General features: G+C 49.2%; 1 protein-coding gene across 1 annotated transcript; it reads left to right on the top strand.

Annotated features, from left to right (window-relative positions):
- Nucleotides 1-405: 405 nt before the first annotated feature.
- On the top strand, nucleotides 406-27,592 carry NPTXR (neuronal pentraxin receptor). Its single transcript, XM_073326664.1, has 5 exons — nucleotides 406-1,104; nucleotides 19,302-19,524; nucleotides 20,189-20,442; nucleotides 21,022-21,201; nucleotides 22,022-27,592. Exons 1-5 carry the CDS (start codon nucleotides 490-492, stop codon nucleotides 22,244-22,246), a joined length of 1,497 nt encoding a protein of 498 aa, XP_073182765.1. The 5' UTR covers nucleotides 406-489; the 3' UTR covers nucleotides 22,247-27,592.
- Nucleotides 27,593-27,917: the final 325 nt, after the last annotated feature.

Here is a 27,917-nt window from a genome sequence, read left to right as displayed (position 1 = left end):
TGAAGTGGCAGCCCCCGTTTGCCCAGGGAGGGGGCGATGCCAGCTCCCAGCTGGGTGGGAGGGTTCCGAGGACTGTATTTGATCTCCTGCGCTGGCTGGGGCTGCGGTGCTCAGCAGCAGCAGCAGCTCCCGGGCTGGGTCTCTTCTCTTTCCCCTCTCGCGCCTCTGAGCGCCGGAGCGAGGCGGGCTGCGCTCCCGGGCCGGCGCCGAACGGGTGCGGGGAAGGGCGGGGAGGGAACCCGGAGGGGCAGAGTCAGTGACGTGCCCATCAGCCCCCCCCCCCCCCCCCCCCTAGCCCCAGCCCCAGCCGGAGACACTCGGCGCCGCGCTGGTTCCAGCGGCACAAGACAGCCGGGGGCTCCTCAGGCAGCGCCCGCTCCGCCTCGCGCTCTCTCGCTCCCGGGGCGCCCGCCCGCCTTGTTTTCTCCTGGCCGGGCCCCCCTCGCAGCTGCCACCCTGAAGTTTCTGGCCGTGCTCCTGGCCGCAGGGATGCTCGCTTTCCTTGGTGCAATCATTTGCATCATCGCGAGCGTCCACCCTGCGGCCAGCCCCGCCGGGGCTCTCCAGGGTGCTGACAATGACTCCAGCGCCGCCGCCGCCGCCCTGCTGCCGGCCTCCGCCGCCGACAAGGGGCCGGGCGCTCTCCACGGTGCTGGGCAGAGCTTCTCGGGCGGCCCCCAGGACTCCCTGCTGGAGCTGCTCTCCAGCAGCGCCCGGCCCCGCCAGCAGCAGCGCCAGCAGCTCTTCAGCCGCTTCCTCTGCACCCCGCTGCCGGCCGAGTGCCCCTCCGACAGCCCCCCGCCGGGGGACGGCCCCGCGCCCGCCGGGGACCTCTTCTTCCTGCACGCCGCGGCCGAGCAGCTGAGGCAGACGGCGCTGCAGCAGAAGGACCAGATCCTGAGCGACCAGGAGACCATCCGCGAGCTGACGGGCAAGCTGAGCCAGTGCGAGAACGGGCTGGAGCGGAGCTTCCAGGACAGCGCCTCTCTCTGGGGCGGGCCCCGGAAAGACACCATGGGCGACCTGCCCTGGGACTCGCCGGCCGTGGTCCAGGAGATGGAGGATGCTGTCCGGTCGCTGAAAGACAGGATCGACAAGATAGAGGCAAGGCGTGAAACCCACCCCCCCCATCCCGTCCCCCCGCAGCCCCGCGCCCTCCCCTGCCGATCTCCCCTCTTCCCCCTCCTCTCCTTCCTCCCCACTCCGTGCCCCTCAGCCTGTCAGCTCCCACGGCTGAGCCTTCTCCTCCCCTGCTTTGCACGGCCCTCTCCAGGCTTTTCCTAGATTGCCAATGCCTGAGGGGTTGGGGGGAGGGGGGTTAGTGTATTTGAATACTTCATGTAATTAAATCAGAGATGTAATGTACTCTGGTAAATCAGACCCAGCCAGGCAAGCCCTGACTGTTGGCTCTGGGAACTGTGGGCCCATGGGTGGGTGGCTGGCTGTGTGGGCGGTGGTGGTGAAATGGGGACACAGTATAATGGATTGAATACCTGTGAGTGTGTGTTTGATTCCTTGCCACCTTTTCTCTGGTTTCTCCCTACTCTTCGATGTGAGATTTCCTCTGATAAAAAGCTTTCATTGAAATAAAACAAGTAGCTTTCATAGAATTCAGAGGTGGAAATTATAGCGATATTGCGTGTGTGTGTGTATATACAATATATAATACATAAAAATGGATATTTCATGCCCTCCTCTCACGCTTCCAGATGCCCCACCAATGTTGGATTGTTCCCCACAGAATATTCCAGCCTAGTTTTAATTGACTCTCAGGGGATGGGGCTTTCATCACTTCCCTTCAAAGACTATTACTTATGTAAAAGACCTTAGGACATTTTATAGGTATCCATTGAAACATTTTGTAGACATCTCTTCTTCATAAATGCGGACGTGTGTCCCTTTCAACTCCACCGTCGAGTTTATTTTGAACTCATGTTTTCTCCATTCCCTACATATCTATACTATTAATTGCCCAGGGCCAGAGCAGGCCACCAATGCTCCCACAGAGTAGTACCTCACTCTGCCCATAGTCCTATTGCTGTGGGAGAGGGTAGCACCATGGAGTTAGTAGGGCTAGATTCTGCTGCCTTCGCACATAATGAGTAGTTCCTTAGTTATCCAGTTATGTCACTGATTGCAATGGGACTGCTTGCAGAATAAGGCTCTGTACTGCTCAGTGGGAGCAAAGGTGGCAGAATATTTCCTAACAATAATGAATATTGCTTACATAAGAAATAATGAATTATGAAAGTGAGGCCATGGACATTTTTGTTTACATTCAAGAAAGGGCTCTGTGTCATTTTCTGCTTGCCTGCAGTGCTATTCCTCTTCTTGTCCCTGCTTTGGGGTCACTGCCAGTGTTTCAGTCTCCAGTCTGGTTACAAGGGGATGAAAGCCAGCCTTACATAAAGACATACAACAGCTGTTCCCCTTGGTGGGTGGGTGTGGGAGGGTCTGTGTGTGGAAACTGAATTTTCATGTTGTTAGTGGCTGGTGGCAATCTCAGAGATGATATACACCTTTGCAAAGTGAGTTAAATGTCTCTTTTCTTTCTGGAATGCCCTCGGGCTAGATCTCAAGCTGGGAGATACTGATGGATTTGTGTACCTTCAAGGGGTGAAATCCTGGCCCCATTGAAGTCCATGACTTTGGTGAGGTCAGGATTTTACTCAAGGTGGGTAGCATGTCATCTGGGTACTTAATGAGGAGACATGTTTCTTATAGCGAGTAAAGGGTTGCCCCTTCCCTGTGGAATGAGCATGAGTTTGCCACTCAGAACCCAAGGATCTTCCCAAGATCTGTTTGGATCTCAGGAGATCTGTCAGAGGCCAGGGCCATCTGTATAGAAACCTGGATGTCATGACTGACTCCAGGGCCCACTCATCCCCCTGCATCTGACTCCCTTGCAAGGGATTCCCCACCCATTTCTATCTATGAATGAAAAGGGGGCTCTCAGCATGGGAGAGTGAAAAGTTAACCCAGGCTGATGTCAGGGCCTGTCCTGACTCACCTGTCCACATCAATGTCTCTCAACCCCTGGAGAGCTCTCAGTGGATTCACGGGGGAGAAGAGTATGCCATGAAGGCAGCTCATCATCTTCCACACAGGAAGGGGGAGAGCTATATGTTGGGGGAATCCTATAAGCATGGAATCTAGAGATGGGTGGACAGGGATGATCCCTCTCCTAGAGACAATGTCATCAGGAATAACTTTCTGTGTGCAAGAAAGAGAGAAAAGGAGAGAAACACACTTAGGCACATACAGTGAGAGAGAGAGAGGCTGATACACACACACACAGAGAAAGAGCTAACACAATACGTGAAGCCACTCAGATTATCCGTGCAACAGATATGAAGAAAAACACAAGAAGAGATAGAGACAAACAAAGACACGGAGAGAGACAGATATGCAGGATGGCGAGACAAAGAGAGAGGCAAGTGCACACACATAGGAACAGACTATGAAACACGCATGGATTACAGATCCACACAGACATACAGAGTGAGAAGAACTAGTGAGCTCCCAGAGAACAACATGCACACAGAGGAGAGAAACAGGTACACATAGGAACCGAGGAAAAGACTGTCACACACACAGTGTGAGACAGACACACAAAGACACACATGCAAGGAGACAAAGACCCATCTAGAGAGAGAGCCAGACACACCAGACCCAAAGAAACCCTTCAGAATGGAGAGACACATGGGCAGAGGGTCAGAAAGATGCAAAGACTGAGTGAGAGAAACACACAAACACAACTGGACACACACAGAGGGGTAGAGAGGAAAAGTCTCTCTCTCTCTCTTTCACACACACACAAACACACACACAGAAGGACAGTACAACGCACAGAAACCCAGAGAGAGAGAGAGTGAGTATATATGGTGGTGGGTGTGCATTACATTTCATCTCATTGAACATCATGAGATGACAAGTTAGATAATAAGCTTTTGTGAGCTACAGCTCACTTCATCGGATGCATACTGTGGAAAGTGTAGAAGATCTTTTTATATACACACAAAGCATGAAAAAATACCTCCTCCCACCCCACTCTCCTGCTGGTAATAGCTTATCTAAAGTGATCACTCTCCTTACAATGTGTATGATAATAAAGGTGGGCCATTTCCAGCACAAATCCAGGGTTTAACAAGAACGTCTGAGGTGCGGTGGGGGTAGGAAAAAACAAGGGGAAATAGGTTACCTTGCATAATGACTTAGCCACTCCCAGTCTCTATTCAAGCCTAAATTAATTGTATCCAATTTGCAAATGAATTCCAATTCAACAGTTTCTCGCTGGAGTCTGGATTTGAAGTATTTTTGTTGTAATATAGCAACTTTCATGTCTGTAATCGTGTGACCAGAGAGATTGAAGTGTTCTCTGACTGGTTTATGAATGTTATAATTCTTGACATCTGATTTGTGTCCATTTATTCTTTTACGTAGAGACTGTCCAGTTTGACCAATGTACATGGCAGAGGGGCATTGCTGGCACATGATGGCATATATCACATTGGTGGATGTGCAGGTGAACGCGCCTCTGATAGTGTGGCTGATGTTATTAGGCCCTGTGATGGTGTCCCCTGAATAGATATGTGGGCACAGTTGGCAACAGGCTTTGTTGCAAGGATAGGTTCCTGGGTTAGTGGTTCTGTTGTGTGGTATGTGGTTTTTGGTGAGTATTTGCTTCAGGTTGGGGGGCTGTCTGTAGGCAAGGACTGGCCTGTCTCCCAAGATTTGTGAGAGTGTTGGGTCATCCTTCAGGATAGGTTGTAGATCCTTAATAATGCGTTGGAGGGGTTTTAGTTGGGGGCTGAAGGTGACGGCTAGTGGCGTTCTGTTATTTTCTTTGTTAGGCCTGTCCTGTAGTAGGTGACTTCTGGGAACTCTTCTGGCTCTATCAGTCTGTTTCTTCACTTCCGCAGGTGGGTATTGTAGTTGTAAGAATGCTTGATAGAGATCTTGTAGGTGTTTGTCTCTGTCTGAGGGGTTGGAGCAAATGCGGTTGTATTGCAGAGCTTGGCTGTAGACGATGGATCGTGTGGTGTGATCAGGGTGAAAGCTGGAGGCATGTAGGTAGGAATAGCGGTCAGTAGGTTTCCGGTATAGGGTGGTGTTTATGTGACCATCGTTTATTAGCACTGTAGTGTCCAGGAAGTGGATCTCTTGTGTGGACTGGACCAGGCTGAGGTTGATGGTGGGATGGAAATTGTTGAAATCATGGTGGAATTCCTCAAGGGCTTCTTTTCCATGGGTCCAGATGATGAAGATGTCATCAATATAGCGCAAGTAGAGTAGGGGCGTTAGGGGACGAGAGCTGAGGAAGCGTTGTTCTAAGTCAGCCATAAAAATGTTGGCATACTGTGGGGCCATGTGGGTACCCATAGCAGTGCCACTGATCTGAAGGTATACATTGTCCCCAAATGTAAAATAGTTATGGATAAGGACAAAGTCACAAAGTTCAGCCACCAGGTTAGCCGTGACATTATCGGGGATAGTGTTCTTGATGGCTTGTAGTCCATCTTTGTGTGGAATGTTGGTGTAGAGGGCTTCTACATCCTTAGTGGCCAGGATGGTGTTATCAGGAAGATCACTGATGGATTGTAGTTTCCTCAGGAAGTCAGTGGTGTCTCGAAGGTATCTGGGAGTGCTGGTAGCGTAGGGCCTGAGGAGGGAGTCTACATAGTCAGACAATCCTGCTGTCAGGGTGCCAATGCCTGAGATGATGGGGCGCCCAGGATTTCCAGGTTTATGGATCTTGGGTAGTAGATAGAATATCCCAGGTTGGGGTTCCAGGGGTGTGTCTGTGCGGATTTGATCTTGTGCTTTTTCAGGGAGTTTCTTGAGCAAATGCTGTAGTTTCTTTTGGTAACTCTCAGTGGGATCAGAGGGTAATGGTAATGTGTCACCCCTCCCCATGTGAACCTTAAAGCCTTAAAGATAAGACGGTAAATAAAAATAATCGAACTACTCAGTATTTCTTTTTAACAGGGGCTCAGTCAACTTGATGTTAGTTTGAACGTTTGTACAATTGATTGCCATTGAACTTGCTTGAATACGAGTAATGGTTACCAGGTGTCCCATATTCAGCATAGGGAAATATGGTCACCCTACACCTAATACAAGACAAAACATCCCATTATGAAGCAGAAATATGATAGTCCCTCTTGACACAGCTTGATTAGTCAGCCTCTAAAATACTGCATTCAATTTTCGGCACCTGATGCCAAGAAGAGGGCAGAGGAAGAGGAAGTTGTCAGCAACCTGGAGGAAGCAACCAAAATTATTGGGGATGGGAGTGATTGACCAAAGAAGGAAGATTAAAAGAGCTGAGCGCATAACAGACCACAGGTATTTGAAAGGTGTTGCTTTTAAGGAGGGGGAGGAATTGTTCAATGTGGGTATCACTAGGAGCAATAGGATGGAATTGAGCAAAGGGTAAACTTCACCTGAATCTTAAGAAACATTCCTTAAGGGCAAGATTTCTTAGCCTGTGGAACAGTCTTCCAAGGGAAGGAGTGGAAGCCCTAGCAAGTTGGCACTTTTAGATAGGATTGGACAAAGCTCTAGAAAATAAACTGTATGGGGAATATTCTGCAGTAGTTGGAGATGAGGGGAGTTCGACAAGATATGGCCTAATATGTCTCTTCTAATTATGATTTCTGTGCTTTTTGATCCAGATTGTGGTGCTGGGTTGTGTCTCTGCACCTCAGCTTCCAGTTTTATTTGCTTTCTGCTAAGGATGTTTTTAAAGATAAAAATTCTGTCTGTGCGTGGGAGGGGGATAAAGTGGGGGGAAAGAATCAATTGGTGGGGATCTGTCATGTCAGAAGTCTTTCTTTGGGACTGACAGAGCTCTTGGCACTGAATAAGGAATAGAAAAAGAGCTGTTCCCTGCCTTCAGGAGCTTAGTCTCAATAGACAGACAAAACCAAATGCACTGGGAGACTCATAGGAAGGTTCTGTCTTAGAGCATCTATCTGGTAACAAGCACATTAAGCAACAGTCTTTTTATTGACATGGGTTAACATATGCAGGTTTTGCAGGAGAAGTGAGTTTTGGGAGGGATTTGAAAGAAGATTATTAATATAATCTGGATGCTGTTAGTGTGGCTGTCAGACATAACAGGATTTATTGGTGCTTTAAAAACCCCCTATTAAGTAGTTTCGTTCTTAATTTTTTTAAAGTGATTTAGCTGTGGTGAGACAGGCTGGCTTGATAATCCTGGAGGCTAGAATCCCCTATCCCCAAAGAACAGGGGCACAACAGACAGAACCAGTAACACTTCCCAGGCACACCACCCTCAGCAACTGTGCACCCAGCTCGCTCTGAAGAGACCCCTACCAGCTGAGGGTATCCTTGGGCCTTTCAGTCCCCAGCCTTCCTGCTGAGACTGCAGATAGAGAAGGGAAGAACAGCGTCCGTTGTGTTGGATCTGTGTGTGGAATGTGGACACCTGTCCACTATGGAAATGGAATGGGTTACCTAACTCATTTCACATAGGCCATCAGACAGTCATCGTCAGATGGGAACAACTCTTCCGACACTACCGAACTCAGGCTAAATTCAAACAGGTGCCTAGAGATAAAAGCTTCTATAACCAATTGCTTAATCCCGCCAGCCGCTCAGTCTGCCAAGCGAGTCTTCCTTTCTTCTTCCTGTGCAGTATTTTTTTCTATTTTCTCACGTTCTCTCCATGTCTCTCTAGACACACACACGCATACCTATGCTTGGGCATCTGTTCTTGGCTTGCAAAGCCAGTGATGCCAGAGGTACCAGTTAAATTATTTTAAGCCCCAAACTTAAGAGAAAACAATTAACCTTAACCCAATTTGCTGCTTTCAGTCTGTGGAGCCTTCTCCACTCCAGCACCCATCTGAAATGGGTAAAGGTGGAAGGGAAACGGACAAGCCAATCCAGAGTTTTATAAAGGAACTAACCCTTATTAAACCACAATACTATTCTACACTAATCACCCAGTAACTGCCATGTCATTGTTGTAAACTGTAATGTTTTGGCCTATTACATAAATTACTAGTGTACCTTTGTCTAAGGGAATCTGCTATGGAGAAAAACAGGCACATCCATCCCATTTCAGTTCATGGCAAAGCAGAGACATTGGGCCTCTAACCAGGAAAAAAAGATCCTAGGTGGAAAAAGGCTATTTTGTCACATCTGGTCCACTCTCCACCCCCACCTCCACTGTAAGGTGGTTCTCTATGGTACATCTGTAGTGGCTTTGTCTCGGTGAATTTTAAGTGACTTCAGCACCAGGGCTTTCTACCTCTTCCCCGGGAGACTGGTCTGCAGTCTAACAAGCCTCTCTGATAGGAATGGTTTCTTGTCATTCATATGGAGCAAGTGTACTGAGGCAGTGCCCAGCCCCAGGCTGCAGAGTGGCTGTAGAAAGGCTGTGCTCAGGCTAATGCAGTCCTAATGCTACAGTAGCACCTGTGGCCATCTCCATGGGGGAGAGGAGGAAGTGAGGCTTGGCAGGACGGGGGGGGGGGGGAATCCATGTAGGAGCAGAATCTCTTTTGCTATGTGTGCGTACAGTACCTAGCACAATGGAGCTCTAGTCTCAGCTGGAGCCTCTAGGTCCTACTGTGATAACAAGAATTCTCCAGCCCCATTTTTTCCGCAAACCACTTCAATCCCATCTGCCCCCTGCATGCCAGTGTGCATGGGTCCCCACAAAGCTGAGCTCCCTTTATGGACCTCTGCTACACCCCCTTGCACAGTGGAACCACAATGGTGTTGCTTCCAGAGGAGTCTCTGCAAAGACAGGGGGAGGACTGGTCCCATGGCTCCCAAGTGATGCAATCTAGACTGAGAGGTTTCCCATGAGTATACGGGGCATTAGTCCTTGGTCCTGTCCTCTTTATCTTAGCAGTTAAGGTGAACATATTGGAGGAAGGGAATGGGGGGGAGATTGTAACAAAAGCAGTGGGAACAGATTTTGTAATGCATTAGTTAAACGAGGGGCTTTGATCTCCTTATATAAATGAAAGTGCATTTGCTTGACAACGAATAGAAACCAATCAAGTCCCAAGACTCACAGATTGCCAAGGTGCTGGCTTCCCCCCACCACTCCAGACGTTGACATTTAATGTGGTTAATATTAACTGGCAAATTTCAATCTTTTTGTTGGCTTGGCAGCACAAAGGCATAAAGAAGCCCCCGCTGCCCACCCCCCGCTTGCTGCCTTCGCTTTGGCAGGTGGGTAGCACTGAGCTGAATGAACAGCTTTTCAGAAGTCATTCCGTACATTCCCTCCTACCAAAAGGGCAGTGGAAAATGACATTAGTGCCGCAGTTACGGCTCTGAAGTCATTTGGTCTGAGGGGAAAGGTGCTAGACTGGCAGCCCTGGAAACTGAAATTGCCAGCACAGGGCACAGCTCAGCTGGCGGCAGTGAAAATTTCCATCACTCCACTGTATCTTAATGCTGACTGTAGGGGAAGCCCTTTGATGTGGGGAGTTCAGTGTCCATGGCCCTGTCAATCCTGGGCCTCTCTGGTGAGCTGGGCAATTAAGCCCCCGATGGGATGATGGTTTTGTGCTGTGAAAATCTGTCCCACTAGGAATGGGATTGAAACACCCCTCAGCTAATTCTGCACAAGCCACTGACCACGTGTCAGGAGGTATTTATTTCCTGGTCCACTGGCCTGGGACCAGGCTGGAACTGCTGACCTGGAGGTGAAAGGCTGCGGGAACCATTCACCATCCAATCGTTTGGCAAATACATTTTTGTCTCTTCCCACAAAGAGTGAGGCTAACATGATAGTTCCAGGGAGAGCTGTAAATGGTGTCCTCATACTCCGTAAACCTCCTGTCTTGCTTCCCACCTGGGCCAAGCAGAGTCGTTATAGGAATGGCCAGACAGATCCCACTAGTCAATCCTAACTGCTCCTCACCCTCTCCTAGAAGATGAGCTAACCCAGAGGAGCCTGTCCAAAAATCATGCTCTTTGCTGCCAACCCCAAGCACAAGCCAAGTTTTGAGGTGCAGGGGCCCTTGTTGGCATCTCCCAACCTAGCACAAACCTTCCCATCTGGCTGACCCCCCCACCTCCATGTGAAAGGTGATGTAGAGCGGAACCCTCTTTAACACTCCCAGGGACAAGCACCACCATCCAAAACCCCAACCAGCTTCTGAAGCCCTCTCTCCTTGCAGCCCCAAACTGACCCTCTCACAGCTTCTGAAATCTTCCCTCCCCGCCCCCCAGAGACAAACCCCCTCCCAGCTGCCGAAACCTTATGCTCTGCTCCACAGTGACAGTTTCCACTGTCTCCTGCCCAGTTGCCAAGCCCTTTCCACCCACCACTGACTTCTGTTGCTTTCTGAAGTTTTCTGGGGCTCTGCAGGTCTGATTTTGCACCGCCCCCTGCTAGGGTTGATTGAGGTTCTCTGCTAGGGAAGTGGGATGACATTCTTACTGTCCCTTTCAGTCAGCACACAGGGAAAGTGGTGACAAGTGAAGGCTCCGTGTGTGGGCAGGTTACGAGGGCTCATCGTCCCATATGCTGACAGTGCCAAAGCCAATACTGTAGTCTGGTTCTCCTTAGATCGGATACAAGATCATCTTTGTGACCCATCCAGGAATCAGCGGAGTCAGGGGAGAGAACAGATAAACTGAGCTAGACAGATCAATACAAAAAGAGACAAAAAAGGTAGGGGAGAGAGACAAAAATAATTAGAGAGAGAATGTGGTATGAAGGGAGCTAGAGAAAGAGAGAAAAGTTTCAGAGAGAGAGAGAAATGGAGGAAGCTGCCAGAAGAAAGAAAGGACGTTACAGAGAAAGAAAGGAAAGAAGGAAAAGAAAGAAAAGGCAGTCAGTCAGAGGGAATGAGGGAGAGAAACAAACCTTTATTGATCAGTGTAGGGCAGATTGTCATGATGCTAACAACAGTGACAAGAGCTCTTTTCTATTAACAGGTGGAGCTGAACATATAAACAGGGACATGGCATTTAAATCCAGAGCTAGAACAATCAAAGGGTGTAGCAGACAGTATCTCTGCAGCCTTTGTAATATCCAGCAGCCTAAATGGATTAGAAAAGCCCTCAAAATCCGCAGCAACAGTAATAGTAAATAAATAAATAAAAGCTAAAACCAACAGGGAGCACAAGTAAATAACCCCACCAAAACAAAGCAGGGCACCCCCCACACACACCTGATCATAAATTATTCCTCTCATGGGCATGTAAATGACTCATTCAGCTTTCCCTCCTCTCCATCCATCCCCCTTCCCTGATGTTCCTCTCCTCAGCTTTCTCTTCTCCTTTCTGTGTCTTTATCAATGTGTCATTTTGCTTACACCAAAAGCACCATGTGCCCCATGGGGAGTAACTAGAAGTAATGGCACAAATTTGAGCAAAGGGAAAATGTGGCTGGAGATCAGGAAATGTGTTCCTAACAGTGAGAACTTCAAAGGCTATAGAATAGTCTCCCAAGGAAAGTGGTGGGAGCCCTGTTGTTTGGGACAATTAAAGCTAGAATGGAAATACCACCAGGGAATAGATTTTAGAGGACAATCCTGCATTGGCTGGTGGCAGGGGGTGGAACTAGATAGCATAATAGATCTTTTTCATCTTTAATGCTTACAATTCTATGACTGTAATTGCAATTAAAGCATCTTTTGCCCTGAAGGAGGCCAGGATAGAGAAGTACTCAGCAGGCAGTTGACTAAAGAGAGAATTCACCCCCCTCTAACTATCACCTCTTTGCTGAGGGATCATTTTCTTGTCAATTCATCTGTATTTTAAAAGTATATTCTATGCCTCATTTTACCCACAGTGGGGATGTTTTTTCCCTTGATAGAATAACCAGAGAAGTGATGCAGTTTGTGATGGTTTTTTTTAAATGATTATTATTCAGAAAGAGGTTCCGTTATCACCGGCTTAGCTAAAAAAGCACAGCAGAGGCAGCTGGTCTTCTCCCACCTACTAGGTTGCTAGGAAGTCCATCTCTCTGCATGAGTCTTTGCCAGACAGTCCTGGAATTATTGCTCTATTATTAATGCTGTTATTATTAATGCAAAGAAGATGAGAAAGAAAGTTGTTCACCAGTAGCCCTCCCTGCTCTTTCTCAGGAAATAGATTGTGTGGAATATGCCTTTCTGATCCTAGACCATCCCAGTTCACCATTCCAAAGAAAGGAGACATACCCAACATGCTGACGGGCAGGACTCCATCCTGACTTCTGGACTGAGAGGAGACAGATCTTTGACCTAGCAGAACAAGGCAGAGCAAGACCCAGTGGTTGGAGAATGAAGTCAGATAAATTTAGATTAGAAATAAGGTCCACATTTTTAACAGTGAGGTAATTAACCAGTGAATAAATTACCAAGGAATGTGGTGGATTCTCCATTGCTTGAAGTCTTTAAATCAAGACTGGATATCTTTCTCTCAAACGGAAGTTATGAGCTTGATTCAGGAATTACTGGGTGAGGTTTTCTGGCTTGTGTTTTGCAGGAGGTCATACTATTTGACCATGAAGGTTCCTCCTGGCCTTAAACTCAATGAATCTAATGATCTACTAAGGTGACCTGCAAAACTTAATATTAAAATGAGCTTGTGCCCTTTCTTTGTTTCTTTTGGATCAGAGCCAGTCGGCAAATTTCTGACCAAATATTTTTTCGTCAGAATTTGCTCATTCATTGAGTCAATATGTTTTGCCAGGTAGGTTTCAAAACTGCCTCATTTCCCACAAGATTGCCCCCTCCTGGCTCCTCAGCAGCCTGCCTGCTGGACTGCCCAGGGCTGGAGACCCCAGTACTTCCTGGGTCTGCAGCTTCAGGGTAGCTCGCCAGACTGCCTTGGGGCTGGGAAGCCCAGGGCTTCCAGGGCCCAGGGCTCCATGGCAACACACAAGGCGAACTTCCCCGGGGTAGGGGCTTCATTTGCAAAGAATTTTGTTTTCATTCCTAATTGGAATGACACCAGATTTCAAAGTATCTAAAGCCTGTGTGAAAGGGGACTCCCTTTCTCCACCCAGCTCTACTGATGATGAATAAAGAAGGCCTGAAAGTGTGCGTGTGAGAGGTTTCTGCTTGTTTGTTTACCTTAAAAATTCAGGTCTTGTTTGCCCTGGAAAACTCTTGAACTAGTGACTTCACACAGCCAGTAGAGAGGAGAAGGCGATTTTAGTCAGACTGTTTAAAAACCCTTTGAACCAGACCATCATCTGAAGAGCTGGCTCTATAATTTTAGTTTGTTTATCTGGACACCTACATCACTCCTATGACTAATGAAGATTTTGATGAAGGAACATCCTTGTTAAAGTTTCAACACCACCCAACACTTCAGTCAAGATCTGAGAGCTCACAACATACATGATCTGAGACCCGCAACAGCTCCTGCACCAAAACCTGGAAGGGGGGCAGAGAATGCCAAACACTGATCTCCCTTTCAGGGGAAAAAGACCGTGTGTGGATTAACTACAGGAAGAGACTATTCTAGCTACCACTAACTGAAGAGAGCAGGAGTGAGGAAATTCAATATGTACCTGAGCATGCTAGTGAGAGCTTAGGGAAGAGCTGGGAGGAGGAGGAGCTGTTCCATTTGTATAGGTTTGCTTGAATGGAGTCCACTTTAACCCTACAGCCTGTTTGCTTATTTCAATCTAATTACACAGAGCTGCTTTGTTTTAAATTTCCGGGCATGCTAATGAATTCTTTTGTTGCTGCTTAGCTTGAATAGCTCCTATTCCAAGTCTGTGATTCCCTTGGGAGTTACTTTTGTTGCCAGCAGTGGGAAAGCTGCATGCAAGACATTCCCCGATAGGCTCTCCTACCTGTTTAAACCTTCCAGTTAGACTTCCAGACAGATGGCCTGACTCTCCTCTCACTCACACCGGCTTTATGCCAGTGTGACTCCACTGAGCTCAGCAGCAGGACTCCTGATTTGCACCAATGTGAGGGAAATCAGAACCAGGCCTGGAATCTTCTGTGCCTGTTTATCAAATTGAATAGACTTCTCTTAGAACCCTGAGAGAGCTGTTCCCATATGAGCCAAAGGGGCCACTACAGGGGTGCAGGAACCTCCTTCCCCTTCCCCCTGAGCCAGAGGTCTAGGACGGGAATCCAGCTGGGATCTCTCTTTGGCCCAGCACAGCAATGTATGTCACCCTTATAAAAATATAACTGCTGATAGATAGATTAGATAGATAAATAGGGCACAAGTCAAACAACACATCTGTCTATCCAAGTGTCAGCACTTTGCACAGCGGTCCAGTGGACCTTGGTTTAATTCCCAGCTCTGGTCTTTGTTCCACAGGCTGAAATACTGTGGAACAGTGTTCTTAGCCCCCAGCGCAGGAAAAGGGCCTCGTGTCCCCTTAACAGCCAATCCCCTTCTGGCCAGTAAAGGGTATGTCTACACAGCAAAAAAAAGAAACACAGAAGCAAGACTCAGAGCCCAGGTCAACTGATTTGGGCTCACGGAGCTCAGGTTGTGGGGCTAAAAACAGCAGTGTCAATGTTTGTGCTCTGGCTGGAGCCTGGGCTCCAAAACCTGGCGACTGGGGAGGGTCTCAGAGCCTGAGCTCCAGCCTGAGCCGGAACATCTACACTGCTACTTTTAGCCGCACAGTGTGAGCCCCATGAGCCCAAGTCAATTGATCCAGGGTTGGAGACTTGCTACCCCTGGAGGGTCGGGAGAGGTTTGCTGTGTCGATATATTCCAAGAAGCAGAGATAAATGATGGTGCGGAATCCTCAGGGCATTGACAGGGAAATAGAAACTGTCCTGTAGCGTGGGATGAAATTATGCTGGCATTGGATTCTGGAGTCCAAGGAAAGATGGATTTCAACATGTTAATGTGTCACACACTGGTGTCTACTAGCCACACTTCTGAGTCTCAGTGTTCCTCCCTAAGCTCTGGGTGCTGGAGGAGTGGAGCACAGAATGGAGCTAGCCTGGGTGGGGCCCGCTTTCTGTGTGAATAGAAATGCTTGCCTTAGAGGGCACTCCTGGAGATCCCCATTTGGATTCTGGGCAATACCAGTTCTTCCCAGCTAGGGAACCGGAAGTGCTGCTGGCAGTGATAATAGAAATCAGCCAGAAATCCACTTTTGCTGGCCTTTGCAGAAGCTTCTAGGCTGTGAAAACACAGGAAGTCACCACCCTGTGACAGTTTCCAATGAAGCAAAGCAGAAAATGGAGAATTTTCTCTGGATCCCTTTCCTAGCCCACGTGGTGGTGAGGTGCCTGTTGGCAGTGCAGTCTGGGCTCAGACCAAGCCAGTTTGCAGTAGAACAGCCTGCAGGCCCATCAGTTTCTTTAACATCTAAGCAGGGTGGAAGGAAAATAACTTGTTTAAAAGGTTTTTTCTGTTGATGACAAATGGATTTTTGAACAGTGTGAAAAATGTGTTTGAAATGTTTCCAGTTTTTCCACTAAAGAATTTAAAAGAAAAAAATCATTCTGAGTCATTTGGTTGATGAAGTGGAAAATTCCACACACACAAAAATTAAAACAAATTCATTTCATTCAAAATATGTATGGAAAATAATTTCCTTTTTTTCAACCAGCTCTACATTGAAACTCTCACTGAACATTAGCATTCAGTTTCTAGTCTTTAGGGCTGTGGAAAAGACCTTCAGAACACAGACCCAATGCAGTTTGGAGAGAAATGATAATGCTATGTGTGGGGGGGTGGCCTAGTGGTTAGAGCATGGACAAGAACTTAGGACACCTGGGTTCTATTCCCAGCTCTGCCATTGGCCTGATGGGTGACTTGGGTAAATCCCTTCACATCTCTGTGCTTCTGTTTTCCCATCTGTAAAATGGGGACAGTCATGTAATGTGCTTTGAGATCTACTGATGAAGAACATTAGACATTGCTGCTACTCTTATGTTGCAAATGCTGCCCCAATCCTGTCAGCACTGATGGTCTTAAGTACAGTGGAACTAACTGCTGTGGGTTCCGCTGTGTGTTGGGGTGGGGAGGCAGGTCATGTACAGTGACCCTATGTCAAGGTATGGGCAGGTGGAGGTGCAGTGAAGTGGCCTGCAGATTCATAGGAGCACAGGAATTGCCAGACCGTCTACCCCAGTATCTTGTCTCTGACCGTCAGCAGCAGCAGGTGCTTCAGAGGACAGTGCAAGAACCCCAGCACTGCATGCCCAGGGGTCTCATCCTCAATCACAGCCCTGCAGAGGAGCAGCTGTGGCCCAGCCCACCATGTGGTGTGTACAGAGATTCCTTTTCCATTCCCCTCTGCTCGTTGATCCTATGCACAAAGCAGACTTTTGGTCTTGAGAGTGGTATTAAGAGTTCCTGTTCCTGTCACTGGGGAGTTGATTCTAACCCTAAAGATGTCAGTTTCAGTTATGAACTATTTCATGTCTGGTCCTTTTATCAGATCTCTAGCTAGTCTGGGATTGTGGGTGGAGTTGGGGATTTTTGGTGGGGCGTGGGGAGAGCTTCACCACTCCCACTGCCGTGCCCTATCCCCAGTCAGACCTCGGAGCACAGCAACTGACAGAGCGAGCACATGGCCTGGGATAATGGAGCCTGTTTTACTGTGAGGAAAAGATTTGCGTGGGTATCAGAATTAGCCCCCGAATTTTTCCAAAAGGGCCAGAGGGTCCTTCACTCCCAACTGGACAAGCCACTGGGGAGGGGCAGAAGCGACATTGGTGTAACATCTCACTAGAGATGGGTGGAAGGGACTTTCATGTAATGCTTCATTGGAGGTGGGTGCAAGACGCTCAGTTTAACATCCCAGCTGGTCAGTGAATGGTGTTTTGTATCCTTCCTCTCTCTAGTCTAGGTCTGTAACAGGAATTATCAATTGAGGGATGTCTCAATGAGGAAGGTTTTTCCAACCATCAATACTTCTTGCAAATCCAACTCGAAAAGAGGCAGGAGGCATTGATGGAAAAGCAGGACAGATGTACATGTGTATAAAAACAGACCAATACGCCACAGGCAGGGGTGGGACAGGCAGGCAGAGATGGATTGGTTACCTGTAAACAGACAAACTAGGTGGGGGAGGAACCTATACTCCAGACACCTGGAAAGAAAGCAAGAGACAGAGACAGTGTTTGATCTTTCAGGTCAGTTTCCCTGCCCCTGGCACATTTTCCTTCCTCGCTTGCCACTTTGAGCCGATATCAGCGCTCACCTGAGCTGGTCGTACCCCCAAATGCCCTCTCCCCAAGTCATTAACTAAGCAGTGATTATCCAGAAGCCTTGAGTGCCATGACCTCATCTCAGGCCAGCTCTGGGGGGCAAAGGCTGAGCGTCACAGCTGTTCTTTCCCACCCGACCCTGCGTCTGTAGGAGAGCCTAAGCTTAACATAGCAAGAGGGATACACGGGGGAAATAAAAGAAGTTTGTTTCTCTGGGGGAAGAGAATGGGAGATAGCATGAGGCAGCTCCTCAATTCCGCACGGGCAGGAGGAGGGCTGGAACGGGAAGAGGGTGGAAGGTGACCACAGTTACAAACCCACACACATACAGGCACCCCGGCCCTGGCATCAGTAGCCTTGAGAGGATTTGTGAAGCCCAGCGCAAAGGGAGGCAGAGAGTGTAAGCTAGTCCAGAGAAGAGCTGATACTGGAGGGGGAATGAATCCCGGCAGCAGCCACCTCGCCTTCACCACGCTGGCGTTAAGAGCAGGAGGCGTGTGGGATGGTGTCGAGCGCTGACTCCCACAGCACCATCTGCCATCACCGAACTGATTACGTACAGGAGGCAGCACATTTTAGGCTAAGACAATACCCTGTCCTTGCGAACAGTGTCAGCTGGGGATGGGGTTGAATAGGAGGGTTTCTCTGGCTGAACTGAGCCCTTCTGCCAGAATGGACAGGGGCATAGACAAAGGCTGTGCAGCAGGGCCCCCCAAGGGCAATACCCTTTCATTCAGCTTTCCCCTCTCACCACAGATTCCACCACCACTGAGTAATACCATCCCCTTCTCCCATCTGGCCTGGTGTCCGCTAGGGAGCCTGCAGGATGATGGTTGGGTCTTTTGAAAATGCCGTAACATCTTGGGACATGCCCTCAATGTTCCTGACCAGGGCTTTGCAATAGCCAAAGCAGAGCCTGCCTCAAAGAGTCCAGTGCAGGTTTTACTCTGAGCCTGGTCCATGGGGAGGTAGGACTTCGAGAGTTTGGGGTGGGCAGCGCAGGCATGATCTGTAAATCTCAGCACTGGGATTTAAACTCCCAGCAACTGGAGACACTGTAGGTGCGGCCACTGCACCCCAAGATTCTGTTATACAAGTTAATACACACCCTGGTGGGGAGCTTTACCAGCTGGGGCCTTATCTCCTGTTGGGGTCCTCCCCACACTTTGCCATGTACTACCTGCTGTGACCTCACACACAAACACAGAGAGAGAGCAGCACAGAGAGAGAGCAGCGACTGAGCTGAGCTAAGAGGATTACAGCACCACTTTGTGATGTTACAATGACAGTCGCCTGAAAGTCGGAGATGAGAGCGGCAGGGAGGGAGAGGACCTCTGATCTTTCCTTGCTCAGCCCCAGCCACTGTTATAGACTCAGAGCCTTTAAGGTCAGAAGGGACCATTGTGATCATCTAGTCGGACCTCCCACACGTCGCAGGCTACAGAACTTCACCCTCCCTCTCCTGTGATAGGCCCCCTAACCACTGGCTGAGTTACTGGAGTCCTCAAATCATGATTTAAAGACTTCAAGTTACAGCGAATTCACCATTTACACCAGTTTAAACCACCAAGTGACCCATGTGCCGCGCTGAAGGGGAAGGCGAAAAAATCCCAATCTGACACGGGGGAACATTCCTTCCCGACCCCAAATATGGCGATTTGTTGGACCCTGAGCACGTGGGCAAGACCCACCAGCCACACACCTGGGAAAGTATTCTCCGTAGTAACTCAGAGCCCCCCCATCTAGTGTCCAATGCTGGCCATTGGGAAAATCCTCACAAAATTTCCAGTCACAGCCCCATGGTCTCCTTTCTCCATGGAGAAAGTTTGTCCAAAGACAGAACTGACATCAATGGAAGTCCCTTTGTCTATTCAACCCCAAGGTAACAGGGAAGGATCATGAAGGGTAACCAGTTGACGTGCTTAATGTCAGATATGTTTGTAATGAAACTAATGGAGTCTCCTAAAGGTGAGGGTCACATGAAGACGGAGGCCCTTAAAGACCAACCAGTTTGACTTGGAAGTCCAGGGCTTTATCCCCAGGTGACTCTGAAGAGATGGGGCTGGGTAATTTGTTTTCATCTTTGTGGTTATGTTTATCCCTGATTTTTGTCTTTCTTCCTTTCCCTCTCCCCTCCCCGTTCTTCACCTCTCTTTCCGAGTGCAGCAGGAGCTCCCAGCACGAGCCAACATCTCCACCACCTCCTCCCCTGTGCTGACCCGAGATGTGCTCCACACCGAGATGGAGGAGCTAGAGGAGCAGCTCCTCTCCAAGATACTGTCTCTGGAGAAAGAGCACTCCTCCGTTACTAGCAACAATGACCAGCAGCAACAAGAGGTGGAGAAGGAGCTGAGTGTTCTCCAGAGCCGGGTCTCTGAGTTGGAACAGGGTCAGTACTGGTAGGGGAGAGTCTGATTAAACCATGATCTGCTCCTGGCTGATTCAAAAAATCCTATCCCCCGCCTGCCATCTATGCACATGACAGTGCCTCACCATTCTTAATCAGGAGGAAGGGTAGATGCTTTGGGCTAGAGATGAAATACCGTGTCACTCTAACGATTATTTTTCAGTGTATCTGACTCTGTACAAATAAGTGGCAACACAGCCTGTGGCCTAAGGAGATTACAATCTAACCTGGACTCGGGCCAGGTTCAAATATAGGGCACAGAGTCTGAAGGGCCAGACATTGAGCAGTAAGGGTGTTCTTTCAAATCTCTCCTATGCACTGTGCTCATTGGGCTATTGCTGCCTGGCCTGTTTGATTGCACCATGCCCTTTCAATGCAGCCTTGTCTATGCCACGAAACAGAACCACCACTGACAGTGGTTGTTAACAGTTGCAGCTGAGCTGGTGCTGTACATGGAGGCAGGATGGTGCTGAGCTGCAAGTGCTGTCAGTGGCCTTTGTCAGCAAGGGTTCCATTCTGTAGGGTTGATTTCAGTGTTGGATTGGTTTAATTTTCAGTGTTTCCATGCGGGACAGTCCCTCTGCAGCTCCCACTGTTACTCACCTGTAGCCCTGTTTCTTTCCCCGCTCTCCTTTGTTTGCCCAAGAGCACCCAGTAGCACCAGACTTCAACCCTCCAGATGCCTACAAGGTGACCATCCCTGTACGGACCAACTACATGTACGCACGCATGAAGAAGAGCCTGCCGGAGCTTTTCGCCTTCACAATCTGCATGTGGCTGAAGTCCAAGGCCTCGTCTGGGCTGGGCACTCCTTTCTCCTATTCTGCCCCTGGACAAGCCAATGAGATTGTGCTGATGGAGTGGGGACACAACCCCATGGAGCTGCTCATCAACGACAAGGTCAGGAGGGGTTAGAGCCTCCGAGCAGGGAGCATAGGCGGAAGTAAGCGTGTTTGCCACCCTTTCCTGGAGAGGGGGAGCGGGGAGAGGGAGGAGCCTCCCACCCTACTCCCATTGATCGGGATTACTTCCATGCTTCCCCTTGTCCTGGAGAGAGGAGAGGTGTGACTACCAGACCCTATTGTTTCTAACTCAGAAACCTTATTTACCCACCCCTGCTCTTTCCTTCTCCCTGCTCCTTCCCCCTCCCCTTTCCTACCTCTCCCTTTCTCTCTTATTTGTCTCCTTTCTGTTTCCCTCTCTCCACCTCCTCCCTCCTGAGGGGATCCTCCTCTTTCCAGGCACAGTCCTGAGGATCTCTCCTCCGCCCCCTCCCTGCATCTCCCAGTTCCCCTCTACACTATCCCTGAAAATCAGGCTGCTGCATGTCAGAGCCAGTGGGAGAAGGTCTGTGCAGGACTCCTGACCTGCTGCTGCAAGTGACTGCTGGGAGAGATTGTCCCACAACATGCCAAGGGTGCGCTGTGGCTTTTAAGGCAGCCCCATGACACCCCTGGTTTGGTTTTGGGTTTTTTTAAGGTTGCCCAGCTGCCCCTAAATCTGAAGGATGGGAAATGGCACCACATCTGCATCGCCTGGACCACCCGGGATGGCGTGTGGTGGGCATATGAGGACGGTGAGCAGCGCGGGTCCAGTGAGAGCCTGGCCGCCTGGCATCCCATCAAACCCCACGGGGTGATAATCCTGGGCCAGGAGCAGGTAGGTTGCAGTTGCTGCATCATCTTGGGAACAATTAACCTGGTATTCTGTGGAATATGCACAGCCTTCTGGGGTATTTGTAAGCCTCAAAAGCAGAAAACTGGTGTCCCCTCTAGCACTCTCCCCAGACTGCAGTTACCACCCTATCTGGAGCTGGTCAGGACAGCTCCTCAGCTGATCAGAGGGACCACTGTTGACTGCTGCAGCGTCCGCCTCCCTCATCCTCTCCTCAGTGGTGCTGGGAGGGGTTGCCTGTGTCAGCCCTGCACAGCAAGAGCCCGGGTTCTTTTTGGAATCCCCTCCCTGATTGCTTCCAGGTCCAAGCTCAGTTATAGCCCGCGGATGCTTGTAGAGCACCTGGGAGTTTGGGTGGGAGTTCGCTTGGCAATGCCGTATTCAGTCTGCAGCCATTGTTGGCTGTGTGTGTTTACAGTAACAGCGCCCCTCCGGATCACCTGGGAAAGGGGATCCCCAGGAAGAGAAATCTGAGGTAGTCAGGAGTAATGCAGTGGCCATATTCATTCATTGTATTCGCTCTACCCTTGTCTGTCTCTCTCTCACTTTCTCTCCATGTCTCTCTCTTTCCTTTGTTCACTCTTGCCATTTGATTTCCTTTGTTTTTTCTCCATTTCTGTTTGTTTCTTCTTTTTCCCTCTCTATTTTACCTTTTCTCTCCTCTCACTTTTCCTTTCTCTCTCTCTCTCTCTTTCCCTCCCCCTCGTTTCCTTTGTATGTCTCTCATTCACTGTCTCTCCCTCTCCCTTTCTACCATTTCTCTGTTAATGGGCTGATACCCCTCACCCCCAATGTGCTGGTTCAGGATACGCTGGGCGGTCGATTTGACGCAACCCAGGCCTTCGTCGGCGAGATAGCTCAGTTCAACATATGGGACCACATCCTGACGCCCACGGAGATCCTGGGCCTGGCCAACTGCACCTCCCACCTGCAAGGCAACGTGATCCAGTGGGACGACGAACTAGTGGAGGTCCTTGGGGGTGCCACCAAGTGGAGCTTTGAGATGTGTGAGGAGAGGATGAAGGCATGAGAACCCCCCTCCACCCCCACCTATGGAAAGGAGCATGACAGCGACTTCCACTGTCTCCACGTCACCTAAGGAATGAGGTGGCAGGGATCCCCTTTTTCCCAAATAGAAACATCTTGAGTTCTGAATCCACTCGGGGAGGGAGGAGGGAGGAGCAAGAAAACCATCTGAACTCAAAGAAATTTGACGCTGTTTGTTTGATTGTGCCAGTTAAGGCCTATTTGACTCGTAACAAGTGAGTGGCAAGGTCCTCCACCAACCATCCATACAATGGCACCACCAGGGGTGGCTCTGGTGTGAGGATGAGGGAGCCATAGGTACCATGGGAACTCCCGAGCCAACATTTCTCCTCTCTGCACATCCTATTGCTAGCATTGCATAGTCTAGTGTGGGTACTGGGTGGAACTGCAAAGGCCATAGAGCCTAGTTGGCGGGGCATTGGTCCTGGGGAAGCCACTGGCTGACTGGGAATACCCAAGCTAACTGCATGTTCCACTGGGAGTGTCACAGTGAAAAACCCTCTTCCAGATATTAGCTCCATGGTCCTGCCAGCTGGGATTCCCCTTGGATTCCCCCCGTCTGCTATAGATACCAACACCTGGGTTCCACAGAGGACTCAACAGGTTTTGTTAATTTCCCCCACAAATGGGCCAAACTCATCCTGGGTAGAACTTAATACTTTAAGGCTGAGTTTCTCACAGCTGCCCTAGGGGCATTTGGAAGCTCAAATCCCATTTAGTTTGGGCTTCTCCATCCTGTCGGCAGATTTGAGAAACTCAGACTTTTAATATTCACTACATGAAAAAGTCTTGTAGCCTCTGAACAATGGGGGACAAGAACAAGCCCCTGATCGATTCTCAAAAGCTGTCCCATTCCTGTTTCCTTTCTTAAAATAGGATTGTTCATTCCCTCCACTCCTCCCACATCCCCTTTAAATCCCCTGAAAGGGAGACTGTCAATGCAAAACTCACAGGGCTAGATTCATTCCACTGGCCCAAGCCCTGGTGGACAGCTCACAGTAGGAGGAAGTCAGCCTGAAATATGGGGGGGGGAGGGTGATGCAAGGAACTCCCTGCCTGGGATCAGTCCAGTCTCAGAAGTGAATGGTGCTGGGTAGGGAAAGGGTAAAAGCAGGACAGGGTAACAGCTGGTGCGGCCTCAGTGTGCTGGAGCTGCGGGCAGATTGTGTGGAACCCCCCCGCCCTTCCTCCCGTGGAGCACACATTGGGGACACTAATTGCCTTCTCCTGGAGGTGCTCTCTCCCCTCAGCCTGGTACTGCCTGCAGAAGCAGGGGGCAAATCTGTCCCACAGACTTAAAACCAAAGCCTTGACTGTGTTACACTTGCTAGCTCCTCCTAATACTGAAGCCAACAGAGTTAGAACATGCGAAGGGCTTGAGTACCCCAGAAAGTTTTGCTGGGTTAACTGTACCCGTATAGTTAAAGCAAACAAAGCAAATTAACCCCGACCGTAGTGTGGGTGCAGTTATATGGGTATCAAAATACTTGTACTGGTAATTGTACTGGTATGGCTTATTCTGGTTCAGGGAGTGGAATAAGATCTGCTTGTATAAGGCACTTTATACTGGTACAACTATAACTACTTTTGTTAAAAAAAAATCACACACATCCCCATCCAACATGGTTATCCTGTAAAACTTTTAAATGTAGACCAGGCCTTTGACTGGGATTTGCAAAGGAACCTAAGGGAGCTAGGCACTCAGTTCCCATTGAAATTCAATGGGATTTGGGCACATAATTCCTTCAGGCTCTTCTGCAAATCCCAGCCTGATTGCCTTATTCTCACTGATGCAGTTTGTTTGCTTTTTGCATGTCACCGAGCTGGGAACAGGAAACAAGCCTAGTCAGTTTCACTTTCTGCTTTAGTTTCACTTCCTAATTCCCATAACCCAGCCTGATGCTGTTGTCAGGGCTGGCTCCAGGCACCAGCTTTCCAAGCAGGTGCTTGGGGCAGCATTCAGAATGGGGCGGCAGTCCGTGTCCCGCAGCGGCAATTCGGCTCTTCCCGCCGCGGCAGCTTTTGGGCAGCAGCCCGCCGCTCTTCCGGGCGCAGCGGCAATTCGGCGGCGACTGCTTGGGGCGGCAAAATTGGTAGAGCCGCCCCTGGCTGTTGTGTTTGTGTTTCCAATAGTCCAGTCCTCCTTGAAAAGCACTGTTGTCCCCCCTCACCCCACCCCCCCACAATGCCCTGACATTTATCATCGTAAATTTTGTGAGGCCGTGCTTTTACCACACTTAAATGCTGGGCCTAAAGCTACTTGACAGCATTGCCTTCAATCTATTACTGTTCCTACCCATCAACCCCCTCCAGTCCTAGTCAATCAAATACATCTTACACCTCTTGGAAAGCAGGTAGTTACAGTCAATAGAATGGGTGGCAAAGCTAATGCCAACTTTACTGATAATTTTTTTTACGGATAGCTATATTTATATAATATGACTCAAACTCCATCTCATCAGCAAACCCTTTTTAGTCCTAAGAATACAGTAAATGCAAACACACACACACGTTTATACTATATAGGGAGTGGTGCTAGCCGCATGAAAGATGCATTTATCAGGCACTGTTGGCTTCCTCCCCTGCATTCTGTCCAATAAGCCATCTCCACTGGAAATACTTCGAACATTCCAAACCTCTGAAGCAATTTAAACAGCTGCCTTTAAAAACCAGCCAACCTGCCAAGAAATGTTCCCTAATTCTCCCCGCTCTAGAGGTGGAATGTTCCCCCCACCAAAATTACAAAGCTGGAGGCTCAGGATGCCCACCCACGGACAAGGTCTAGTATCTTGTGACACACCAAAGTTAAAATCAGATGCTTTTACCACTGACAAGGAGTTTTTGTTTCCAGCTCTAATAGATCAGGAGGTATCTTGACCTCAAAACCATGACGTGATGGTGTATTAGAGAGGCCTTTTAGAGGTTTTAGAAAAGCACAAGTTGACCTTTCCCTCTGGGCGGTAAAAAAGTAGATGGAAACAGCACAAGGAGCTTTCTCTGCACCAGAGGACAGGGATGGGGGAGCTGGGAGGCCGCATGATTTTTCTAGGCAAGGAGAGAGAGGGGAGCGCTCCCTCTGCTTTTCGCAGTGGGGATAGAACTGTGCTCCGTCCTTTACTTTCACCCCTGCCTTTGAGACATGTACAGTTAGACTCCTGGTATGCAGGAAACCTGACTACAAGCAGAGGGATACAAGGTAGTTCCAATAATGTTGTTAGTACCTCTTCACCATTTCTTAAAGCATTTTTCTGTGGCCTAAACAGGCTCTCTGATGGGGTAGGGTGATCTGAGTGTTCTATTGGTACTGAATTAGGATGACCTGAATAACTCGCTCAGCGCCGTGCCACCCAGGAATAACGTGGTCATCCCATGCTGATCAAGCCTCTCTACCACACCAGCATGCGTTCTCTTTCTATGCTATATATTTTCATATCTGCTGTATGTATGGAGAGATTGAGCCAGATTCAACTCTGGCTTATGTTAAAGCAGCTCCATTGTAGTCAACTGAGTTTCATTTGCACCAGGTCCAAATCTGATTGGCTGTAGCGTAGAAACTGGTGTGTTCTCTCTGAGCCACTCAGAATGCAACTTTTCAAACCTGGGATTGCAGCTGGGTGTGTTCCTTTGCTCAGCCTTCTTTCTCCACCCCCCAGCCATGCAGGGATTTGGGGTGGGCATGTCCCACTTGCAGCCAGGACTGGGAAGCATGCAGACAAAAAGCAAACTGTGATCCCAAATCTTTCCCCCTAAAACAAGTTCAGGGCCTGATTCTTCTCTCTGGCACCAGCCTGATGTAACTCCACTGACTTGACTGAAGTTGCTTTGGAGTGTCACTGGTAGAGTGAGAGATGAATCAGGCCCTTTGGGGTTTGAAGGCTTCTTCTTGTATTTTATCTGACCCTGAACACTTAGATGCTGGGTCAGTAACTAGCTGTTCCCCACTCTGCTGCTGGAAAGGCCTCAGTTACAGCCCTGGGTGGGGAAAAGTGAAGCAAGCCGTTACACCCTGATCTCAGGGTTGCAACTGGAGTCTCTTCTGAAATAGAGCCAATATGTTTCCTCTTTCCATTTGGCCAACAATCTGCATTTCCCCTTCTTCACTGACTCCCCTTGGTAGGCTGCGGGCAGAGGGTATTTTCCTTGATGGGAGTGCTCATGGTTGGCCATTGCACCTGCTTTGCTAGACTCTGTGCTGCCTTCTGGTGGAGGATCTTTGGGGCAGAAAAGGTTCTGCATATCAAGGTCAAAGGCAGTTGGGAGTTGGGAAAGGGCCAGCATGGCTGGGTTAGCTAGGACAATGCTTTCCTGGGCTGCCCAGCAAGTGGTGGGTGCCACCTCTGTAGTGAGCTAATCAAAGGAAAGGGGGAAGAGGTGCTCCCTGGGGCATGTTTTCCAGATCAACATTAGAGAACAAGAAGGAGAGTAGGAAGAATCCAAGATGAATTCCCTGGGGCCAGAGTACAGAAAGGAAGGGAAAACAATATCCCAAGGGATAGATAGTCCAGTCTGAGTAGTCATGCCTGCTCCATAGCCCCGTCACTTGCTAATGACATGTGGAGGTAGCCTGCCTGTGCTTCTTAGCTGCTCAGCAGGTGTGGGAGGAAAGGGGAGTTGAGGATGGACTTTCACCAGAGCACAGGGAAAGAGCCAGCACCCTTAGAGGGGAAGCAGCTTGGGGGGCGCGGGATTGAAAGCTGCTGGACTTGAAGCTGCAGGTGGGGGAGTTCATTTTCCTTTGGAGTGCATGACCGCTCAGTGTTTCCAAGCTGCGTGAAGCCACTGATGTCTGCATACACTGTTGGGCGGGGGAGGGGGGGGTACTTTGGGGTTTTGTGATTGCTCGTGTTGTGTTTTGCTTTCCCCTCCTCAAAACCTTCCACTTTCCATGTCTGGTGGTTCCACCTGTAGGATCGTTTCCCTTTTCTCTCTCAGCTACACAAGGTGGGGAAGTGGGGGTGCAGGGGAGACAGACAAATACATTGTTGTTTCCTGGATTATTCTAGTGTCTGTTCTGACTGGATCTCCTGCCTCTCCTCTAGCTGCCCTATGCTCACACTGAGATGCAGCTAACGCCCTGCTGGAGGGAGGGACGTTGGGGGGGGGGGCTCAAACACAATCATGTTCAAATTGTAAAACACTGTGATCTTAGTGCACCATGACTGGGGTGGGGGAGGGGGAACAACTACGCCAAGCCGCTCCCTCCCTCTCTCTTGCTCTCTCTCTTTTGTACATCCGTGACATGAGATTCCACGTGCGCACGCGTGTATATGTATCATATCTATTTTTCTTTTGTAAAGCTGTGAACAATAAACGTGACGTTTATGTTTGATTCCCTCTGGGAGCTTAAGAACCATCCAGTGACTTGCCAACTTGAGGCAAAGGTGGTGGAGCTGCCGAGACACCTAGACAGTGGCTAGTGAGCGCCGTGTTCCTGGTGCGGATTGGTATGAGGGAGAGGTCCTGGAAGCTAAACTTAGGGCATGGCTACAGTTGCAGATGTAGAGCGCTTTGAGTTAAACCAGCCTTCAGAGAGTGCAGTAGGGAAAGCGCTGCAGTCTGTCCACACTGACAGCTGACAGCGCATTGGCGTGGCCACATTTGCGGCACTTGCAGCTGCATTGGGAGCGGTGCATTTTGGGCAGCTGTCTCAGCAT

This window comes from Lepidochelys kempii, chromosome 1 (assembly GCF_965140265.1).
Source record: "Lepidochelys kempii isolate rLepKem1 chromosome 1, rLepKem1.hap2, whole genome shotgun sequence".
NCBI lineage: Eukaryota > Metazoa > Chordata > Testudines > Cheloniidae > Lepidochelys > Lepidochelys kempii.
This window is presented reverse-complemented; position numbering and strand designations above follow the sequence as displayed.